Source organism: Biomphalaria glabrata, chromosome 5 (genome assembly GCF_947242115.1).
Source record: "Biomphalaria glabrata chromosome 5, xgBioGlab47.1, whole genome shotgun sequence".
NCBI classification, from domain to species: Eukaryota; Metazoa; Mollusca; class Gastropoda; family Planorbidae; genus Biomphalaria; species Biomphalaria glabrata.
The window spans coordinates 37,899,919-37,917,941 of NC_074715.1; the positions used below are offsets into that span (position 1 = coordinate 37,899,919).

General features: G+C 32.0%; 1 protein-coding gene across 3 annotated transcripts; it reads left to right on the top strand.

Annotated features, from left to right (window-relative positions):
• On the top strand, nt 1–16,678 carry LOC106050928 (elongation of very long chain fatty acids protein 2-like). Of its 3 annotated transcripts, none has more exons than XM_056029429.1 (8): nt 1–242; nt 3,711–3,847; nt 6,416–6,478; nt 7,429–7,619; nt 8,423–8,509; nt 9,898–10,069; nt 10,510–10,634; nt 13,187–16,678. In XM_056029429.1, the coding sequence occupies exons 3-8, from the start codon at nt 6,421–6,423 to the stop codon at nt 13,457–13,459; spliced, it is 906 nt and encodes a 301-aa protein (XP_055885404.1). In that variant the 5' UTR covers nt 1–242; nt 3,711–3,847; nt 6,416–6,420; the 3' UTR covers nt 13,460–16,678. The 3 variants fall into 3 exon arrangements, with proteins under 3 accessions (XP_055885404.1, XP_055885403.1, XP_055885402.1); XM_056029428.1 differs by having other exon boundaries at nt 3,765–3,847; XM_056029427.1 differs by lacking the exon at nt 3,711–3,847 and having other exon boundaries at nt 7–242.
• Nucleotides 16,679–18,023: the final 1,345 nt, after the last annotated feature.

The following is an 18,023-nucleotide window of genomic DNA, read 5'->3' on the forward strand; positions in this document are numbered from 1 at the left end:
TCTAGTTCTATAAAGAGAAATACTATTTCATAGACTATTTTTCATTCTTTTAGTCTGATGTAATCTAAATATACAAGTTTGAAGTAAACCTGGCATTGCAGCGGCACCGGCATCAAGACTATAAAGTAGTGATTATTGTAACAACAAAAAGTAGACTACTCACGCATTGTCTTGGTGCCGACCTTTTGAAAAACGTAGATTTAGCCTCAGCTTAAGTTTTGGATTAAATAGATTTTTTAGAGGTTGGTTAGTCACTAGAGTCTTAGATTTAGTTATCTAGATCTATTCAATTCTTCTTTAATTCTGCCTCTCTAAGTCTAAGACTATTTTAGTAAGTAAGTAGCTAGATCTAGATCTATAAGTAAGTAGTCTAACTAACTAGATTTAAGACAATTTAAGTCTAAGAAACTAGAGTAACTTACGTATATCGAACAAGTTAAGCTCATTTGCCGACATTTTTTATGTTTGAATTTGTGTATCTCCGTAAAAATTAGACCTAGAAAAAAACTAATTGTATCTATGAACTCCTCATCCATTTTTCTTAAAAAGTAGACATGTTTTATTCTATTACTACTCATAGTTAAACTTATATTTGATGTTAAAGTGGGTCAGGTTGATGATTTCAAAAGCTTAAATTATTAAACACTTTTTTACCTTTATCTTATCTTATCGAACATATTAAGAACTTATCGAACACACGAGAAGTATGGTGTTTTAAAAGTGTTATAATCTTAAAATTTTGTGAAAAGTATGGTGTTTCAAAAGTGTTATAATCTATATTTTTTTTTATTTATATCATTTTCTTTTTACGCCATGTCAAGACAGACAGATTTTAGTCATTTTCACATGGTCCACATCGAAGGAATCTATCACTGATCAGCAGCGCTTAGAAACTGACGGTGCTAAGCCCAGTAACGCATTAGTGGCATTACCGTAGTACTTATTTAGGTCTAAAGTCTAAGCTATTTTGAGACATATATAATAAGGCCATTAACAAATTAAATCCAGATATTATTTATTTGAGGGAGAGCCTAATAAGCTTTGGTAGCCAATAGATAATCCCGCCCTCCCCAAGTCATTGAAGGACACAACAGTTTACTTGGTTGACCTAAAAACAAAACATACGGTACGCGGCCCTACGTAACTAGCCGCCGATCTAGCACGCTCAGTGTATGTAACAGCCCAAAAGTCAGTGCTAGATATTTTTCGATCTGGGCGGGGAAGGGGGGGGGGTGCTGAAAAGCTATGGTAGCTTGCGAGCTGTGTTACCTATAGATGTAGATAGATCCGCCCTCCCTAAACCACCTGGTTGACCAAAAAAAAAAACCACCGTATTTTAGAGCACGCTTAGTATTTGTCACACACACACAAACAACATATCTATATATCTATCACGCCTAGTGTTTGTGACCTAATTAGCGGCTTGACCGTAGGTACTCAAATGATGGCTCCTCCCCCTTTCCCCTCAACATTGTTCTTACTACAACTTGAACAATGTTTTGGGGCTGTGTTGGTGGCCTGGTTTACACCTGTGTGTTGGGCTATCACAGACCTTTTTTTTTTTTTTGCTGTGTGTTAGTCTGGTGGCTGCGTTTGGATTGAGTCTTGAAATTTACGTTGTTACTTTGCACTGAAAAAGTGTGAATGTTGGACAGTGGAATTGCGTAAGAAGAAAGCGCGGGTAAGGGGGTGTAGGCAGAATAAGAGAGTGGTTAAATGTGTTATTGTTATTATTTTGAGTATTTGTGATGTTTCAAAGGAGTGTCTTTGTAGCGCATTATGAGCTTTATCATACTTTATGGTATATGGTACTTTATATATAATTTTTTTAGACCCTGCGCCACACGTCTAGATCGAGAAGCACAACTGACCAATTATTGATGATCTCTTGATACAGTATCTTGACTTTTTCTCTCCCCCCCCCCTTTTTTTTTTTTTTTACCTACCAAAGACATTTTTATTTCAAAATACCATATCTACATTCTATACCTCCCCCTTAGCCCTTTCGTTTTATTAATATCTCTTGACATCAAGCACATGCGCTAGGTATTGGTTTATAACACATAATTCAGAAGTTAATAGAATGGGGCATCTGAAAAAAAAAACACAATTGAATATTTCTAAATTCATTGTTCCTGTGTTATAGTCTATATTTATTGTTCCTATGGTAACACAACGATGATAATAGCATCAAACTATATGTGTCATAAAATCAAGCTTTTAAAATGGATACAATTAGTGCATATCGATGTAAATCTATTTACTTAGAAAAATATAGCACATTTACGGTAAACCACAAATAGCTGATACAAATTGTAACACATGGGTAATTTATATATGTACTTTGCATTACATTATTTTTAAAAATAACAATTAAAAAATATATAATTTAAATATTTTGTCTTCTTTGGGTTATATCCCTTTGATGTTTATTTTTAACATTAAAATGGCGTTCGATATCTTACCATGCTGAGATTGCTTATATAAAAACAGCTATTATCGAACACCCCCTTTTTAAACCTCAATTTTCATGTTTAGGTAGCAAAGGACACTTTAAAGAACATAGTTGCAAATATTTCTCAGCCTAATTAGAAGCGTATTATATAGGTTTTGTTGAGCTGAAGCATTATTGGCATTAAAAAAATACCCTTAACCCGAGACTCACTTCACTCTTCCCAAGAGGTAAAAAAAGTGAAATTTTTATACCAATATTACCAATGCACTTTGAATATAAGTAAAAAAAATTATTATCCTCGGGTGAAATTGAAACTAAATATAACTTAACTATAAAGAAATGGACATGGACTAGGAATGGACTAGTTTCGTCATAATCATCGAAATAAAGGATAATTTTAAAAAATACAATGGGGTGTTCGATAAGTACCTTAAAACGAAGGTGTTCGATAGATGTAAGTTACTCTAGAGATTAGATTCTAGATCTAGATTTTCTAGATCTAGAATCTAACTAGACTAGTCTAGGCAGCGGCACTCTTGTCAGTCTTCAGTTCTAGTTAATATTTTAATAGACTAGGAGTAAGAAAGTGTTATCCTGCTTAAAATAATTATTATGAGATGTAATAATCTAATCTAGAATAGATCTACTGATCTAGATTTAGATCTATTTCTATCATGTCATAGATCTAGAATAGATCTATTCTAGATTGACTAGATCTAATAATCTAATAATGATTTATTGATTATCATTTAGACTCTAGTCCTCTAGTTAGTACTGGACTCTAGGTCTCTAGTACTCAGTCTAGCTAGACACTCTGACTCTAGTGACAAGTGACTAGTCTAAATTGGCAGTAACTCTACCAGTTATTGACTAGAAACTAGATCTAGCTCTATGATTGACGGTTTAGTTTTTCATCTATATCTTCAGTAAAAGATGTTTATCGGCCAAGCTCCATCCATTTTTTGTTTCAAAATTCGTAACTCTGTAATGGCAAATAGTCTGACCTATGAAAAAAACTGAGGGTGACAATGAATTTGTCATCTTTTTTTGTCTATAAAAATAGCTATTTTGTAATGTATCACTACACATAGTTTAAATTAAATCTAATGTGAAGAGGGGTAGGTTTTCTCATGCGTAAAAGTTTTTGACATTATTTTTTTTCCCTGTAAAAGTTGTTGGCACACATCAAAGGAAATATATAAAACATGCAATTATTAAGAAATTTCATCCTTACTTTAATTTTTTTGTACATTAGCACAATGACACAAGCCATTGGTACTTTTCCCATGCTCCACACTTTCATTCTCAGCTTGTAACTGACGTCACACCAAGGCCACTACTTTGGGCCTAGCCTAGCTGGTTGCGCTAGGGAAAAATCGTCTGTTAAAAAAGGTCAGTTTTACAGTAGTCTACTTTGACCCCAGATAAAATTACTTTCTGTCAATGAAAAAGGGAGCTGTACATCATGGAAGTGTGACAGAATGGTGAAAGCGCAATATTTATGAGGAACTTGGGTAGTAAACATTCAAATAAAATAGATATAATAATAGATTGAGGTGTCCGATAAGCAAGACGAAACCCGGTTGGCGACAAACATCTTTTACTCTAAGTCTACTTTATTTCATTGATGATTCGCTAGACATGAATTCGCTTACTCAAATATGTGGTTTTTCCTTAGAGGGAATTAAGGCTATCAGGTTTTTCAAAAATGTTGAGATTATCATATTTTTTTCTAATAACAGAAGCTTAAATAGGTAATATAAAAAAATGTCCAAGGCTAACGAAAAGAAAGAGCATAGATTATATAGATTATAGATCTGCATGTATTTTAAATAAAATTGATGCTAACAATTACATTAAATCAACATGGTCAGGTGTTATTTGCTCTTATTATTTTTATTTAAACATTTCAGTAAATTTGGGTGTCATAATAACTATATTCTTGTAAATTAAATTTCAGTTGTTTGCTTCTAAATATTGGTTAATATTTTTTTTTTTTTGCTAACACTTAGTAACAGGCATACTTTTTCTTGATTTTTTTCTCAGGGTGCCCTAGGTTTGTCACCCTTGGTCTAGACTCAATATCTAGATTGATATAGCAATCTGTACTAGACTCTAGAATTATAGATCTAAAAGTGAAACTTAAAACTAGCCTAGAAACTCTTAAGAGACTATATCTATAATAAAGCTGCCTTATCAAACGCCCCACCTATTGTCTCCCCACCTATTGTCTACCAGGTCATTACCCTCAAACCTTTTTTTTTCAATGTGTTCTTATTTTGATGGATGTTGTGGAAATACTGTGAGTATGGTAGTATGGCGCACATTCAATTTTTCAAATTTCATAACCACATTAAGTTTTGTGTTCCTATGTTAGATCATCTAGTTCCATTTGATGTCTAAGTGCATTGGTATGAAAGCATCCTTTTTTTGACCTCATGCACTGCTAAGGCTGTTGTATAGCCTCACCCCATGGTATATCAGCTTCAGGATTGAAAGAACATGTGTACCATCTCACTTCCCTTACTGTCCATTAAACCTATGTAAAATTATTGGAGGGGTGGGGGGGGGGTGATATGCAGTGAGTCCCCACTACAAGTCTTTGTGACCCTAGATTTGGGTTAGCTAGCCAGGTATTAATTTTTTTGTAGTAATGTAACTTTTTTTTTCTTTTGATACTGTAAATACTTGAAATTACATTTATATAGTATTCACTTTCTCTTCATCTAGATAATCTAGTCCTAGTAGTCACTGTACGAATATAGCAATGCTATTGGTTAGATCTTATTCTTCTTCTAGCCAGCTTTATTGCTGCTGAGCTGTGAGCTCTTTTGCAGACTGTGCCAAGGAAAAAAGTGTGCTGTTTTCTTCAGTTGTTCAGCACTGCCGTATAGGGTGTTGGTTATGTTGGGCTTTAGTGGAAGTAGAGGCTGCCTAAGGTGGATTAGGGAGGGGCATTCAAAGAGGATATGGTTTAATGTTTCATAAGGGTGGGCGCAGTGTCTGCAAAGGGGGAGTTTTGTGGAGTTTATTTTGTTCAGATGGTAATTTAATAGAGGTGTGAATCCTGTTCTTAGTTGGAAAATTGTAGATTGTTCTTTGAGGGGAAGGAAGTTAATACTGTCCAGTTTGTTAGGCATAGTCATTTCTTTGTACATGGCTCTGCCTGTTTTTCCTGATGCCCATTGGTTGAGCCACTCCTCTTTGTGATTGTTGACTAACATTGACCTTAGGGTGAGGTAGCTTACAGGTCTGTCTGGTTGTTCCATAGATGAACCTGCCTTTGATAGCTTATCTGCCTTTTCATTTCCCATGATGCCAATGTGTCCAGGGATCCACTGTAGTGTGATTAGATCTAGATCCGCTTTCAGTATTGTAGATGGAAGTGATGTAGGCATCTTCTAAAACGAAATCTCAAAAAAAATTTTTAGATGTTTGAATAATAAATGTTTAATTTATTAAATATATAAATATTTCTAAACATCTAAATAAAAAATAGTATAATATTTATATTACAACTTTATTCACAGAATTTAGATATAATGTCAATACCTCAACATTTGAAAAACAATTGGAGTTACCCTTTACAAGAGAAATATAACAACTGATTTTCTTTTCTCCCTCCATTGTGAGGAGTAAGTTCCATAGGTCCAACTAGCCAAGTAATGCTATTTGTACAGTTGATTGCATCCATCTCGCCATGTTTGTAGAATGTTTGCATCTGTCGCCATTACAACTCCTTAAGCATCAGAGTTTCTTTTTACACCATTGAAAAGGGAGTTTTGGAAGGCTTTTTATTATCCCTTTTGTTTCAACAACAAAGTTGCATCCCTCCCTTGTATTCAGTATTCAACATGTTTATTTTCCTTAGAAACAAAGTTCAAAGTTCTATTTTACAAAAAGTTTTAGTTAATATTATTACAATAATTTTGTTATTAAAAATGTCTTCATATTTGACAGATAAAATGGCTAGTTTTGTCAAAGATTTGATGCGTCAATATGATGAGGCATATCCACATGCTGGTAAATAATTTTTATAATCTAACTTAATTATATTTTAAAGATTTCAATATAGAGTACTAAACAAAAATAATTTTTATTAACTTGAAGAATACTAACATGTGTAATTGTAAGCAGCACATCGAATTACATTCTCTAAAGTCATAAATATTATTTATTAAACATTAAAAAATGTCAACATATTGTTTGAAGTAACTATTCACTAGCTGCATTACATTTGAGAGAGATTTGACTCCAATATACTGATGTGGTAGTTTATTTGAAAGAGTATTTGTCCAGCTGACAACTAACACTAATAAATAAATTTGTGTTCTTCTCTGCATATTCATCACACATGCATTTTAATGGACCAAGCGCATGACATTAAAAGTTGCTGCAACATTCACACTAATGTCTAACTAAATTTAGCCACATAAATTGTTGAACTTGCTTAAATGTATAAATGACTTCAGCCAAATCGACTAGTGTCCCAATTAATTAAAGTACAAGATAATGTGCTAGATAAATTGTAAAAAAATTAAGCCCATTCACTGTATTGCATTTTAATGATTAATCAAAAGAAAAACAAAGCAAGCTATAAATTTAGAACATCATAGACTATAATTTAAAAATTATAAATTGTATGCTTACAATTTGAATAAAATTAAAAAAAAACTAATTAAAGTTTTTTCATGATTTGTCTCTTAAGAAATATTGTCATTAATGTCATTAACCTTTTTCTAGTGTTAATGCATCAGGTGACATGATAATCTGACCTTTTTTTTTTTTTTTTTTTTAAGTTGTTTTGTCCATGCTACTTTAAAGTATAATTATTCTATGCTAGCTAGCCTTACAAGTACTTTGGTACTCTATTATAATAGTCATATTTAAATAGATAATTATTTTTTTGAGCCATAACTTATATATATTTGAAACAGAAAAAAAAATTGAATTCACAATTTTTGTTTTAACAGACCCACGTACTCGAAACTGGTTTCTGGTGTCAGATAGCCCTTATCCAGTATGGATTATAACATTCCTATACCTGGCTATGGTGGCTTTGGGACCACGTTTAATGAAGAACCGCAAGCCATTATCTTTACAATGGTTTATGGTCATCTACAATCTGGGACTTGTTGGTCTCTCCATCTACATGTTTGTTGAGGTAACTTCTAAATGATAATATTGACTCTTGAAAATATGAATTCCATTTGTACAATTATTATTAGCGTTTCCTCAATGTTTTCAAGTTGTTAAACTTAAAACAAAAATGTATTATTATAAGAACATTTATTTTATGTACAGTTGAAACTGGCTTACATTGAAAATATTGATCAAATACTAAAAGTAAATTGAGATTTTAAAAAATTACAATTTAGAGTACAATTTTAGATTAATTATTTAAAATTAGCAAATTTTTTTTTACACTTCAAGTTTAATGTCAGGAAAATATAAAAAACAAAATTGCAAGTCTGATTGTATATATTGTTTACAACTTTTATTGTATCCTTATACACATAACTAGTTTTACAATAGAACAATTTATTCTCTATTCAGTTTTTGTAATTTAATTTACTTAAAAAACGCAGAAAAAGTCAGTTCAATAAGTTGTTACACTACTGCCTGATATGAAACTGTTCTAAAAAGATATCCCCTTCACCTAACCCTTTGTCTGTTGGACTATTGGGGCACCACAGACAATCTGTCATCTGGTTTTAGTTTACATTTTTGACAGTGTTCATATAAAAATTAATTTCCAATAAAAATTTGTTTATCTCAATTCCCATCATCCTTAAAAGTTTATAATTTTTTTTTTATTGGACTGGAATGTAATTTATCATCAACTCACTTATTTCCTAATGGTCTTGTAGTGTTGTACTAGTCATTCTCATTTTGAAAAAAATACTCTTCTGTCACTTTTTGAATTGTATATATTCATCAAAAGCATTATACCATTTTAATTTTCAGATAATTCTCAGCATCTGGGATGCAGGATATGATCTTGTTTGTGCCAACTACAATAAAGACTCTATAACAAATCCTAAAGAACTTAGGGTAAGATTTTGTAAATTGTGGTAAACAGTAAATCTTGTTAGGTCTGATTGTTAATGTGCACATCAATACATCATGATCATAATTTTAACTAGATATGTAAACCTTAAAATATATATTTTATCTACTGAATGAAATCTGCCTATAGGCCATCCCACTCTATATTTTAAACCTCTCAAATTTCAAGCCAGGTGAGATAGCTCTGCAAGAAATATATGTGGGTTTACAACAACAAAAAAACAGCTCAAAAGTCAATACAAAAAATCTAACTGCAATATAATCAGCATTGATTACCTAATAAATCAGCTTAAAAGCTTTGTGCTTTTATATATATTACATCTTTAAATGGGCACACATGATAAAGTGCTCAATCTACAATTTCAAAGTCAGCTTGTTCTTGGATCAAGGCGTGAAGGCAATTTTAGAATAATGCGTGCTAACGTCTAGATCTAGCCTAAATAACGGCTTTCATTTTCATTAACATTTCCTTTAATGTGAAGATAAACATCTCTTTTTGGATCGATTAAGGCCTTAAATAATTAATTATCTTCATCAAAACATGATGACCCAATTTTGCAGTTTAAAAATCTTGCCGCAATTGTAAGCTGATTACGAAACTTAATTTGAAAAAAATTTCTGCCATTGTTTTTAAAAAAAATATTTTTACAGTAAGCTACCTTGCATCTCATTAGTAATGTATATAGTTGTCTTTCATTGGCTATTAATACTTTGATGTATAGCAGTTTGTAGACAAAGTGCTGACCTACTGTTTTTTGGTCATAATATGATTGAATAGGTAACGGACGTATTTGGTATTGAATGGGTTAAAAGGGAACTAACACATTGATGTACAAACTGTCACACCCATTCTTAACAACTAACTTTGTATACATATAGATTGCCATTATATACTTCAACCATCATCTCAGCAAGAAAATGATACTATTGTCCTTAGCATGATACAAGTGGCATTGTCCTGGCCTAACAGTACATGTCAATTGTCACCTACTCAGCCTTACTTCGATGAGTTTTTTCATATATTTTAAAATAAATCAACCCACCCACACAATAACTTCACACAGATATTTTAAACATTAGTTACTATGTACAAAAACAATCTTGACACTTATATACTATTTTTATTGCTATATCTTGAAAAAACATACCAACTTAAAACCTCAAAATTTACTGTTTTTCAAATTTTGAAGGTCAAGATAAATTAAAATTATTAAACATTTTGAAAAATATCAAGAGGCTCAACTTACAAAACCTTATCAGGAGCTGTAACATTGAGTATATTTTATAATAAACTTACAATAATGTAGTTTTAGGTAGCAAAGCTACCCTGGGTTTATTTATGGCGGTTAAACTTTCTTTTACTTTTGTTTCAGGTAGCCAAGGTGCTATGGTGGTACTTTTTCTCTAAAGCTATTGAACTTTTAGACACTGTATGTATGATAGCCCGGAAAAAATTTGAACAAGTAACATTCCTTCATTGGTTTCATCATGCTAGTATGCTGAACATCTGGTGGTGGACTATGATGTTTATACCAGGAGGAATGTGTAAGAAATTATTGCAGTCTTTAATGATGCTGATAATGTAGATCAGTTGTTGGATAAAAAAAATGAACCCATATTAAGCTAAATTAATTAATGATAAACTTTACTCTGGTTATGAAGCTTTAGTCATATCTACATCCAAGTTTTTGTGTAGCTTAACATTATGGTGACCAAATGAGGCAAAATAAAATGTTCAAAAGTCTAAGAAACAATAATTTTTTGCTAATTTACTATATTTACACTTTGAATACATATATACCTTTAAACTCTGCTATTTGAACAAATGAAGATATTTTTTGGAGCCTGATGTTAAAAATGAATTTAAAAATGTGACTTAAAATATTGATTTAGTTGAAGAAAAAAAAGGTTTAATTTAACCTCTTAATTTTTTTTCTGTAGTCAATGATAAATATCTTTTCAAAGTAATGTTTCTTATGTTTCAGCTTGGTTTGGTAGCTGCATGAATTGTTTAGTACATGTAGTCATGTATTTATATTATGGTCTTTCCGTCATCCCATCTCTGAGGAATAAATTATGGTGGAAACGTTACATTACACGTTTTCAACTAGTAAGTAAATTATCTAGCATTGTTTAAAAGTATTCACATAAATGTATAATTAGTCACTTGGTAGTATATTATCTATTTCTAATATTTAACTTATACTTGTTGAACTGTGGAAAAATAATTTTTGTTTTAACTCAATAGCTCATACTGCAGTACAGTGCATCTTTTATGTTAAGTCCTACATCAGGATAATGTGTTAGGATGGTAGCAACATTTTTTTTTTTTAACTTTTCTGTTTGAAATCATGTATTGTTTTGAATGAGAACTAGAGCGAGGTGACTAATGTTTAGTAAAACCAAATATGTATCACTTTTTTTTCTTAAAGAATTTTTCAAACAAACAGGCTTGTAGCCCTAGTGTATAAGAGCCCACCAGGGAAAATTAGTATTTTTGAAGTTTTTTTAATATTCTAAAGCTATTAAAAGTAGAATTTAGATATATCAATCTATTTATTTTAAAAAGTTTGTTTTTTTAGCGGCCCCCGAAAGGGAAAAAGACTCTTTTAGTTTTGTGTGAAATGTCAGTCCGTCCGTCCCCGTTAGATCTCTTAAACTAGAAAAGATAGTGAAAATCTGACATCATAATATTTTAGTCCATTCAAAGTTCTGATGCAACGGCTACTTTTTTCTTTTCTATAAGTGAAAAATCTAATTTTTTAAATCACTTATGCAAGCAGTTTTTTCATAAAAATACACCACTTTTACAACTATTCACTATTAATAGTAACAAATACTGAAGGCTTTTAGTAGGGAGATCGACATATAACATTTTTAACATATTTATGCAAATGGTTTTAGACTTTTTGTTAAAAAAATATTTTTTTACATTTGTATTGCTACGTTATGTAAGTTCTGTCCTACTAACTACTAAGTTAACCCAAAAATAATGTTTACTTTTTTTTTTACGAGAAAAAAAGCTATTTAGTATGCATGTACATTGGACATAATTTAAAACAACAATTAATTAGTAGGTTTTCATATCTCGTGAACTGCAGTGCTGCATAGTAGCGAAAGGACGCTTAACTAAAGGAAAATTCTTTTTTTTTTTTTTCTTACGAAAACGTATTTTTTCTTTTTTTTGAGGATTTGGCTAAGAGATTGACCCTTTACAAAACAGATATTCATTTTAAGACATCAGTTAGGCCAGGTTCGCATTTAATTTCACATTCACTTTCACCTATCCTTTGGTCTGCTGGACCGCTCGGTCACCACACAAGATCTGTCAACCTTCTTTCTCCATTCTTCTCTGTCATTTGTCTTTGATAGAATTTAATTCTGCTGTTCTTTCTGAAAATATTGATACCAGCCATTTTACCTGCCTGGGTGGACCACTTCGGGGGCCGATTTTGAATTTGTGTTTCCACACAAACTGTCTTTGTAACCTTGTTTTTATTATATTAGATCTTAAAGTTCTTTTTCCAAAATTTTATTAATTTTTAAGATTTTTTTTTAGAGTAACCTCTTTTGGTTTAGGGTATGGGAAGGATTTTTTAAACTAGAAATAGGAGCTATTGGGTTAAGTATTGAATATGTTAGTTAGCCTTTTATATAGATTATTAGGAGATATGTCTATCATGTGACATACATTAAAAAAATATGTGTGTATTATATTCTAAATACATGAAGCAATTCATTCAACAATCACAATGAAACATTCTAAACTGGACAGAATTTTATTTTTATTCATTCACCACAGGAATAAAGGAATGTTTGTCATTTTGTGATTACTTTTAGTCTTCTGAACATGAACCCTATTGTTTTTAAAACAAAAAATATGTTGTTGTTTTTTTTGTGCCAGTGCAAACTTAGGCAATCAGGCTTTTTATTTACATTTTATATGGTTCTTGAATGTTTGTAGTTCATTGTTTCATGATATCCACAAATGAAATTTTCCTGTGACTTCTTAATATTAATAATTTCATCTGTTAAAAGACCAAAGCTCTGTTGCAATCTATTTTCACACATATAATTTTGACATTAAAATATCAAAGCCTGCTCTTTCACCTGCTCTGCTTAGTGAAAAGGTGATACCTGATGCCCCATATAGTTTTTTGTGAAACAGCTCTTCCTCCCCAGTCATGTCTGAATTTTCCTCAATTGTCAGAACTATTCTGGATTTGGGTCCAATAGAATCAAATTATATTTCAAAGTACCAGGCCATCCAAATATGCAATTCCTTCATATTCTATTATAGGCCTACAGATTCTGTGTGATGAATGCTAATATAGACTTGCTGTATTCTCATACAGCCCCCTATATTGAGCTTTTTACGAAATGGACTAGTATTTTCTGTTGAATCCCATTTTGGGTCTCGTAGACTTACATGTTGATTCCAATAACATCAAGTTAATCCACTGGGAGTTCTTTTGTTACAGGTTTTTTGCCTATCCGCTTCCTCTAACTTGTTTCCACCTTAAGTCACAGTAGCTAGTATTCCTTGGGAGATAGGAGACATGCTTAGGGACTAAAGTCTGGTCAGGGTTTAATATATAGATGTAATTGTTTCAAAAATGTTTGTGTTTTTTTATTATAATATTTTTTGTATTTGTTTTGCAGCTCCAGTTTTGTATAACCTTTACTCACACAGTCAATTCCATCCGTGTGGGTTGTGATTTTCCACGCTGGGGTCAAAATTTGTTGGCATCTTACATGGTTGGCATGCTCATTCTTTTTGGAAATTTTTATATGCAAGCTTATATTAAAAAAGATAAAAGCAGGCAAGTTGTATCCTCCAGTAGCCAGGAGAATGTCAGTGCCTTCAAAAAGAACAAGCTACAGCACACTAATGGACAACTTAATGGACATGCCCAGCATAAAAAGGGAGAATAATCTAGTCAGGTTTTAGTTCAAGCTTAGTGCTGCTTATATCAGAAATTATTATTATTATTTTTGTAAACTTTCTTAGAAGACATAGTATTTAATTTATATAATATGTACCCAATATCTTGTTTTATTAGCTTGGACATTGTTATTTTGTTATAATTATGCTTGTTAGGGTATGGAGTAATTAATCATGATGTGAGCCAACATCATTTTAAAAGGTGCATACAAAATGTACATATTCATGCACTCAATTTTAACTTTTAGATTAGGATTATTTGTTTGTTTACATAATTCTATAACTGTTTGCCCCTTTCATTGTACATGATTTCAATGTTTATGTCAACTTGTCCTTTCATTACATCCTTATTAGCTCTGTTATCATAGATAGTAGTATTTACTCAAACAAATGCCTCTACTAGTGAGGAGTAGTTATTCACTGATTGCTTTCTAAGCTTTATGTTTATCTCAGTTTTTCACTTTCAGAGTAAACATTACATTACCAGGGTATATAGGGTTGGTAAATGTTAGGATTTAGTATCACTTGTTTGTTGCAAACTGCATGAACATATGTTTTTTTTTAATGCACCCACATGTCAGTATTAGCTGTACTTCATTTTTTTCATGATCTTATTTGTTAAATTAACATCCTATTTAGCAATATGGTCATTTTCTATCAAGTATCTGACAATGTCATCAAAATTTTATTTTATACACTCAATTGTACTTGTTGCTTATTAGTGCTGGAGTAAGAAAATCTTTCATAACAATAAAATATTGGTTAAAACTAGTGCTACTTCAATAATACTTTTAAGTCAATGATTGCACAATGTTGACATTTTTGTATATATAGATTAAGACTTGCTTTTCAAGGCAGAGTGACTTAAGTAGCATTGGACCTAGTCAGGCTAGATGTGTTCAGTTTTCTGAAACAAATATATTTGGCATCAGGATTACTGCTGTTGTTACCCATGAGATTTTTTTTTTTTTTTTTAAGTTCATTTAGTAAATGTTTAACACAGCTTAACTTTATTCCAATGACACACATGATATTTATAACATGGTAGACCTGCCATGAAAAGAGTGCTAAGCCAAATATGAGACATTTAGTTAAATCTGCATTTATTTTATTTAGCTTGAGCTGCTTTCAGCTTTGTAAGAAGTCAATATTGATTTATTAAGGTTTTTTTTTTTTTAATTCCTATACACTGTAATAAGGAGTGATCAAAATGTCTAGTTTTACTGACTCAAGGTAAAACTTGTTGCATTTTTTATTTTTATTAAAGCATGTTTCTTAATTCTTTAGTTCATTTTTTGTCCCATTGATTAGATTTATATATTTTTTTAATATGGTTTATGTTATTGAGTTTATTTATGTCCCTATCAATAAATAATTTAGCAAAATAGACCAACAGAAAATAAAATAATAAACATATTATAAAAAGTCGAAGGTTTTCTCTAATGAACTCCATGTGAAAATAAAAATGTTCCCATAAGTCTAAATGTAACTTTTCTTGTTTGTTTTGTTTTAACTAATATTTTCCTTCCATTTCTGCCTGAAACATCAGCTTGTGTGTGTGTGCTAAACAAAGGTAGGAAAACTCCTAAAATTTGAAGCCAGAAAAGGGCACTATTATTTTATTGTTTATACTAATTGGTAAAATCTTTAACAAAATTGTTAGCGTTCATTACCATCTATCATTGTGAAAAAGGAAAAAGAATTACACCCTTAAAAGATGCTTTGTTTTTAAGTTTGAAAGAATTAAATATATTTGATTGTAAAATCTCAACATCGAATTTATCTCGTACTCAACAAATAGAAGGGCATATTTTTAGGTCATACCAACTAGCCCATGAGATTGTTTTTTCTTTTCAAATTGACCAACATAAGCTCCTGGCAAGCAGACTGGTCTAAAAGTATGCACTTGTTAAGAGAGTTGGTATGTTTTGTTTTTTTTCCCCAGACTTGCTGCACTGTCTTTGAGGGTTTTTTGTTTCTAAGCTATTTGTGTAGATTATGTGCAATATTGGATCTAACACATCTAAGAAATAAATGAGATGTTGACCTCTTGCTAAGTGACTTTTTTTGTGTGTGCAAGCTAAGATGTTTGCATTTCATGGTCCTAGTGATTGTTTTCACCTGTTTTATTGTAGTTGAACATTTCAGTTTCTACATTTTTATAGACTAAGAAAAGGTTGTTTTAATTGCTGCTATTTTTTTAAGCACTAATGGATATAATTAATTATATCAGACTAAAATTACTCAGGCATTATTAAAATTTCTCTACTCTCAGAAATCTTTTTGTTTTTAATAAAATATTTTGTCTTCAACTATTTCTTATGTACCATTCTGTGTTTATTTCAATCCCAGTGACTTGTAAATTATTTTCACTTTTGGTTGTATTGATCTCTGTGTGCAGATGTCATCAAGTAATCACTATGTAAGAACTAGACATTATTAAATGGATATGACTAACTTAGAGGTAAAATAGCAAGCTGAATGGGGGTAAACAAACGTAGTCAGATGTTAATTGATCAAAGCATGAAATGAGATTCTTGTTGCTTATTTATAAGGAGTTGCAAATACATGCCATGCTCTTGTATTTATTCTAGAATGCCATAGCTGTGACCTTATTCTATATGTCAATGTTATTTGAATGCTTGTGGATAGTTCCAGCACTGTACCCAGTGTTTGGAGACACAAAGCTGTATACTCAGTTGATCTGTATGTTAGTGTTATCTGACAGCTATCTGTAAACATTTATAAGTCTAATAAATACTTACTTATTTCCTTCTTTCAAAAGATTTTATGTTGTTTCTTGTGTTGTGCACTTCTATGAGCAATTATACCAGTATTAATCTTCTCTTGTTCAAAACCTCCTATTTACTTGTGACACTACAGAATTGAGTCTTAGTTTATATGGGCTTCAAGGTAGACAGAGAAAGATTTTCTTTTGAAGTACTCTTGTCTTGTTGACACTGCTTGTTATGGAGACATGGTATAACTACTGTAACATTTGTTGCTGAAATACAAAACAATTGGAGCTGGGCATTGTCTTATTTTTAGATCACTTTTTCATTTCAAGCATGTACACTTTACTTTCAGGATCTGCTCAAATAGTTTTTGTCTTTTTTTTTTGTCAATTGTGCTTGTTTGCATAATAGGTGACCATTGATTGCATAACTTAATCTAACAGTACATCAATAAAGTTGCCAAGTTTTCCCAAAGTAATGTTTTGTTTATTTTTTGAATGTAATATTTGCTGATAAAGAGAACTGACGCAGAAATATAGAATTACATGGAGGGTACACAATGCAGTTAGAATTAAACAGACATCATTTGTCATCAAACATGTATATCATGTTATTTGTCAGTATTTATTGAAGCAATACAAGTGCATGGGGAAAAGGCGAGTGTATCTAGTATGTAGTCTAGTGCGAAATACTAGATTTCATTTTTTTTAATAATTCAAGGCGAACAAAATAAACTTAAAAAATGCCTGTTTTATTAATTTCAATTTAAGTCACTCCTTCATGAGACTGGAATATATCTGGAAGAGTAACATCAGCTTCCCAGGACAATTACAACTATTTATTATTCCCTAGTGGTCTCTTTGCTCCTATATTGGCTGTGAAAGTTGTACTGTGAACGCTGAGGCTGAAAGAAGAATCCAAGCCTTTGAGAGTAAATGCTACAGAACAATATTGGGGTATCAGATACCAGGAAAAGAAGAAAAACGAGTTTGTACTTTTACAAGTTAAGGCTCTGACTGGCCTGGCAAAAATGGAAGAACTCAATACAGTGCAGAGACGAAAGGCAAGCTGGAGTGAGGAAGAAAGGATCGTCTAAAGAAAAGATGGCTGGATAACAGAAAAGGATGGACCAGCCTCTCTCTTGATATCCTGCTAAGAACAGCTGCTGACCTGGAAAAGTTGATTTGGTTACGCAAACTGCCACGCAACCCCTACGACGAAAGTCTAGGAACAGATGAAGATGAGATGACAACTGGACTGGTCAAGGAACAGATGAAGATGAGATGACAACTGGACTGGTCAAGGAACAGATGAAGATGAGATGACAACTGGACTGGTCAAGGAACAGATGAAGATGAGATGACAACTGGACTGGTCAAGGAACAGATGAGGATGAGATGACAACTGGACTGGTCAAGGAACAGATGAAGATGAGATGACAACTGGACTGGTCAAGGAACAGATGAAGATGAGATGACAACTGGACTGGTCAAGGAACAGATGAAGATGAGATAACAACTGGACTGGTCAAGGAACAGATGAAGATGAGATGACAACTGGACTGGTCATGGAACAGATGAAGATGAGATGACAATTGGACTGGTCAAGGAACAGATGAAGATGAGATGACAACTGGACTGGTCATGGAACAGATGAAGATGAGATGACAACTGGACTGGTCAAAACGTTTTTGTTTGCTTGTTGTTTTTAAATACAATGTACAGAGAATCCTTCAGTCTCCGACACAAGATCACCAGTAGAATGCCAAGTTTAGGCAACATGAAGTTTTGGACTAGCATTTCTCTGATTCAAACTAGAA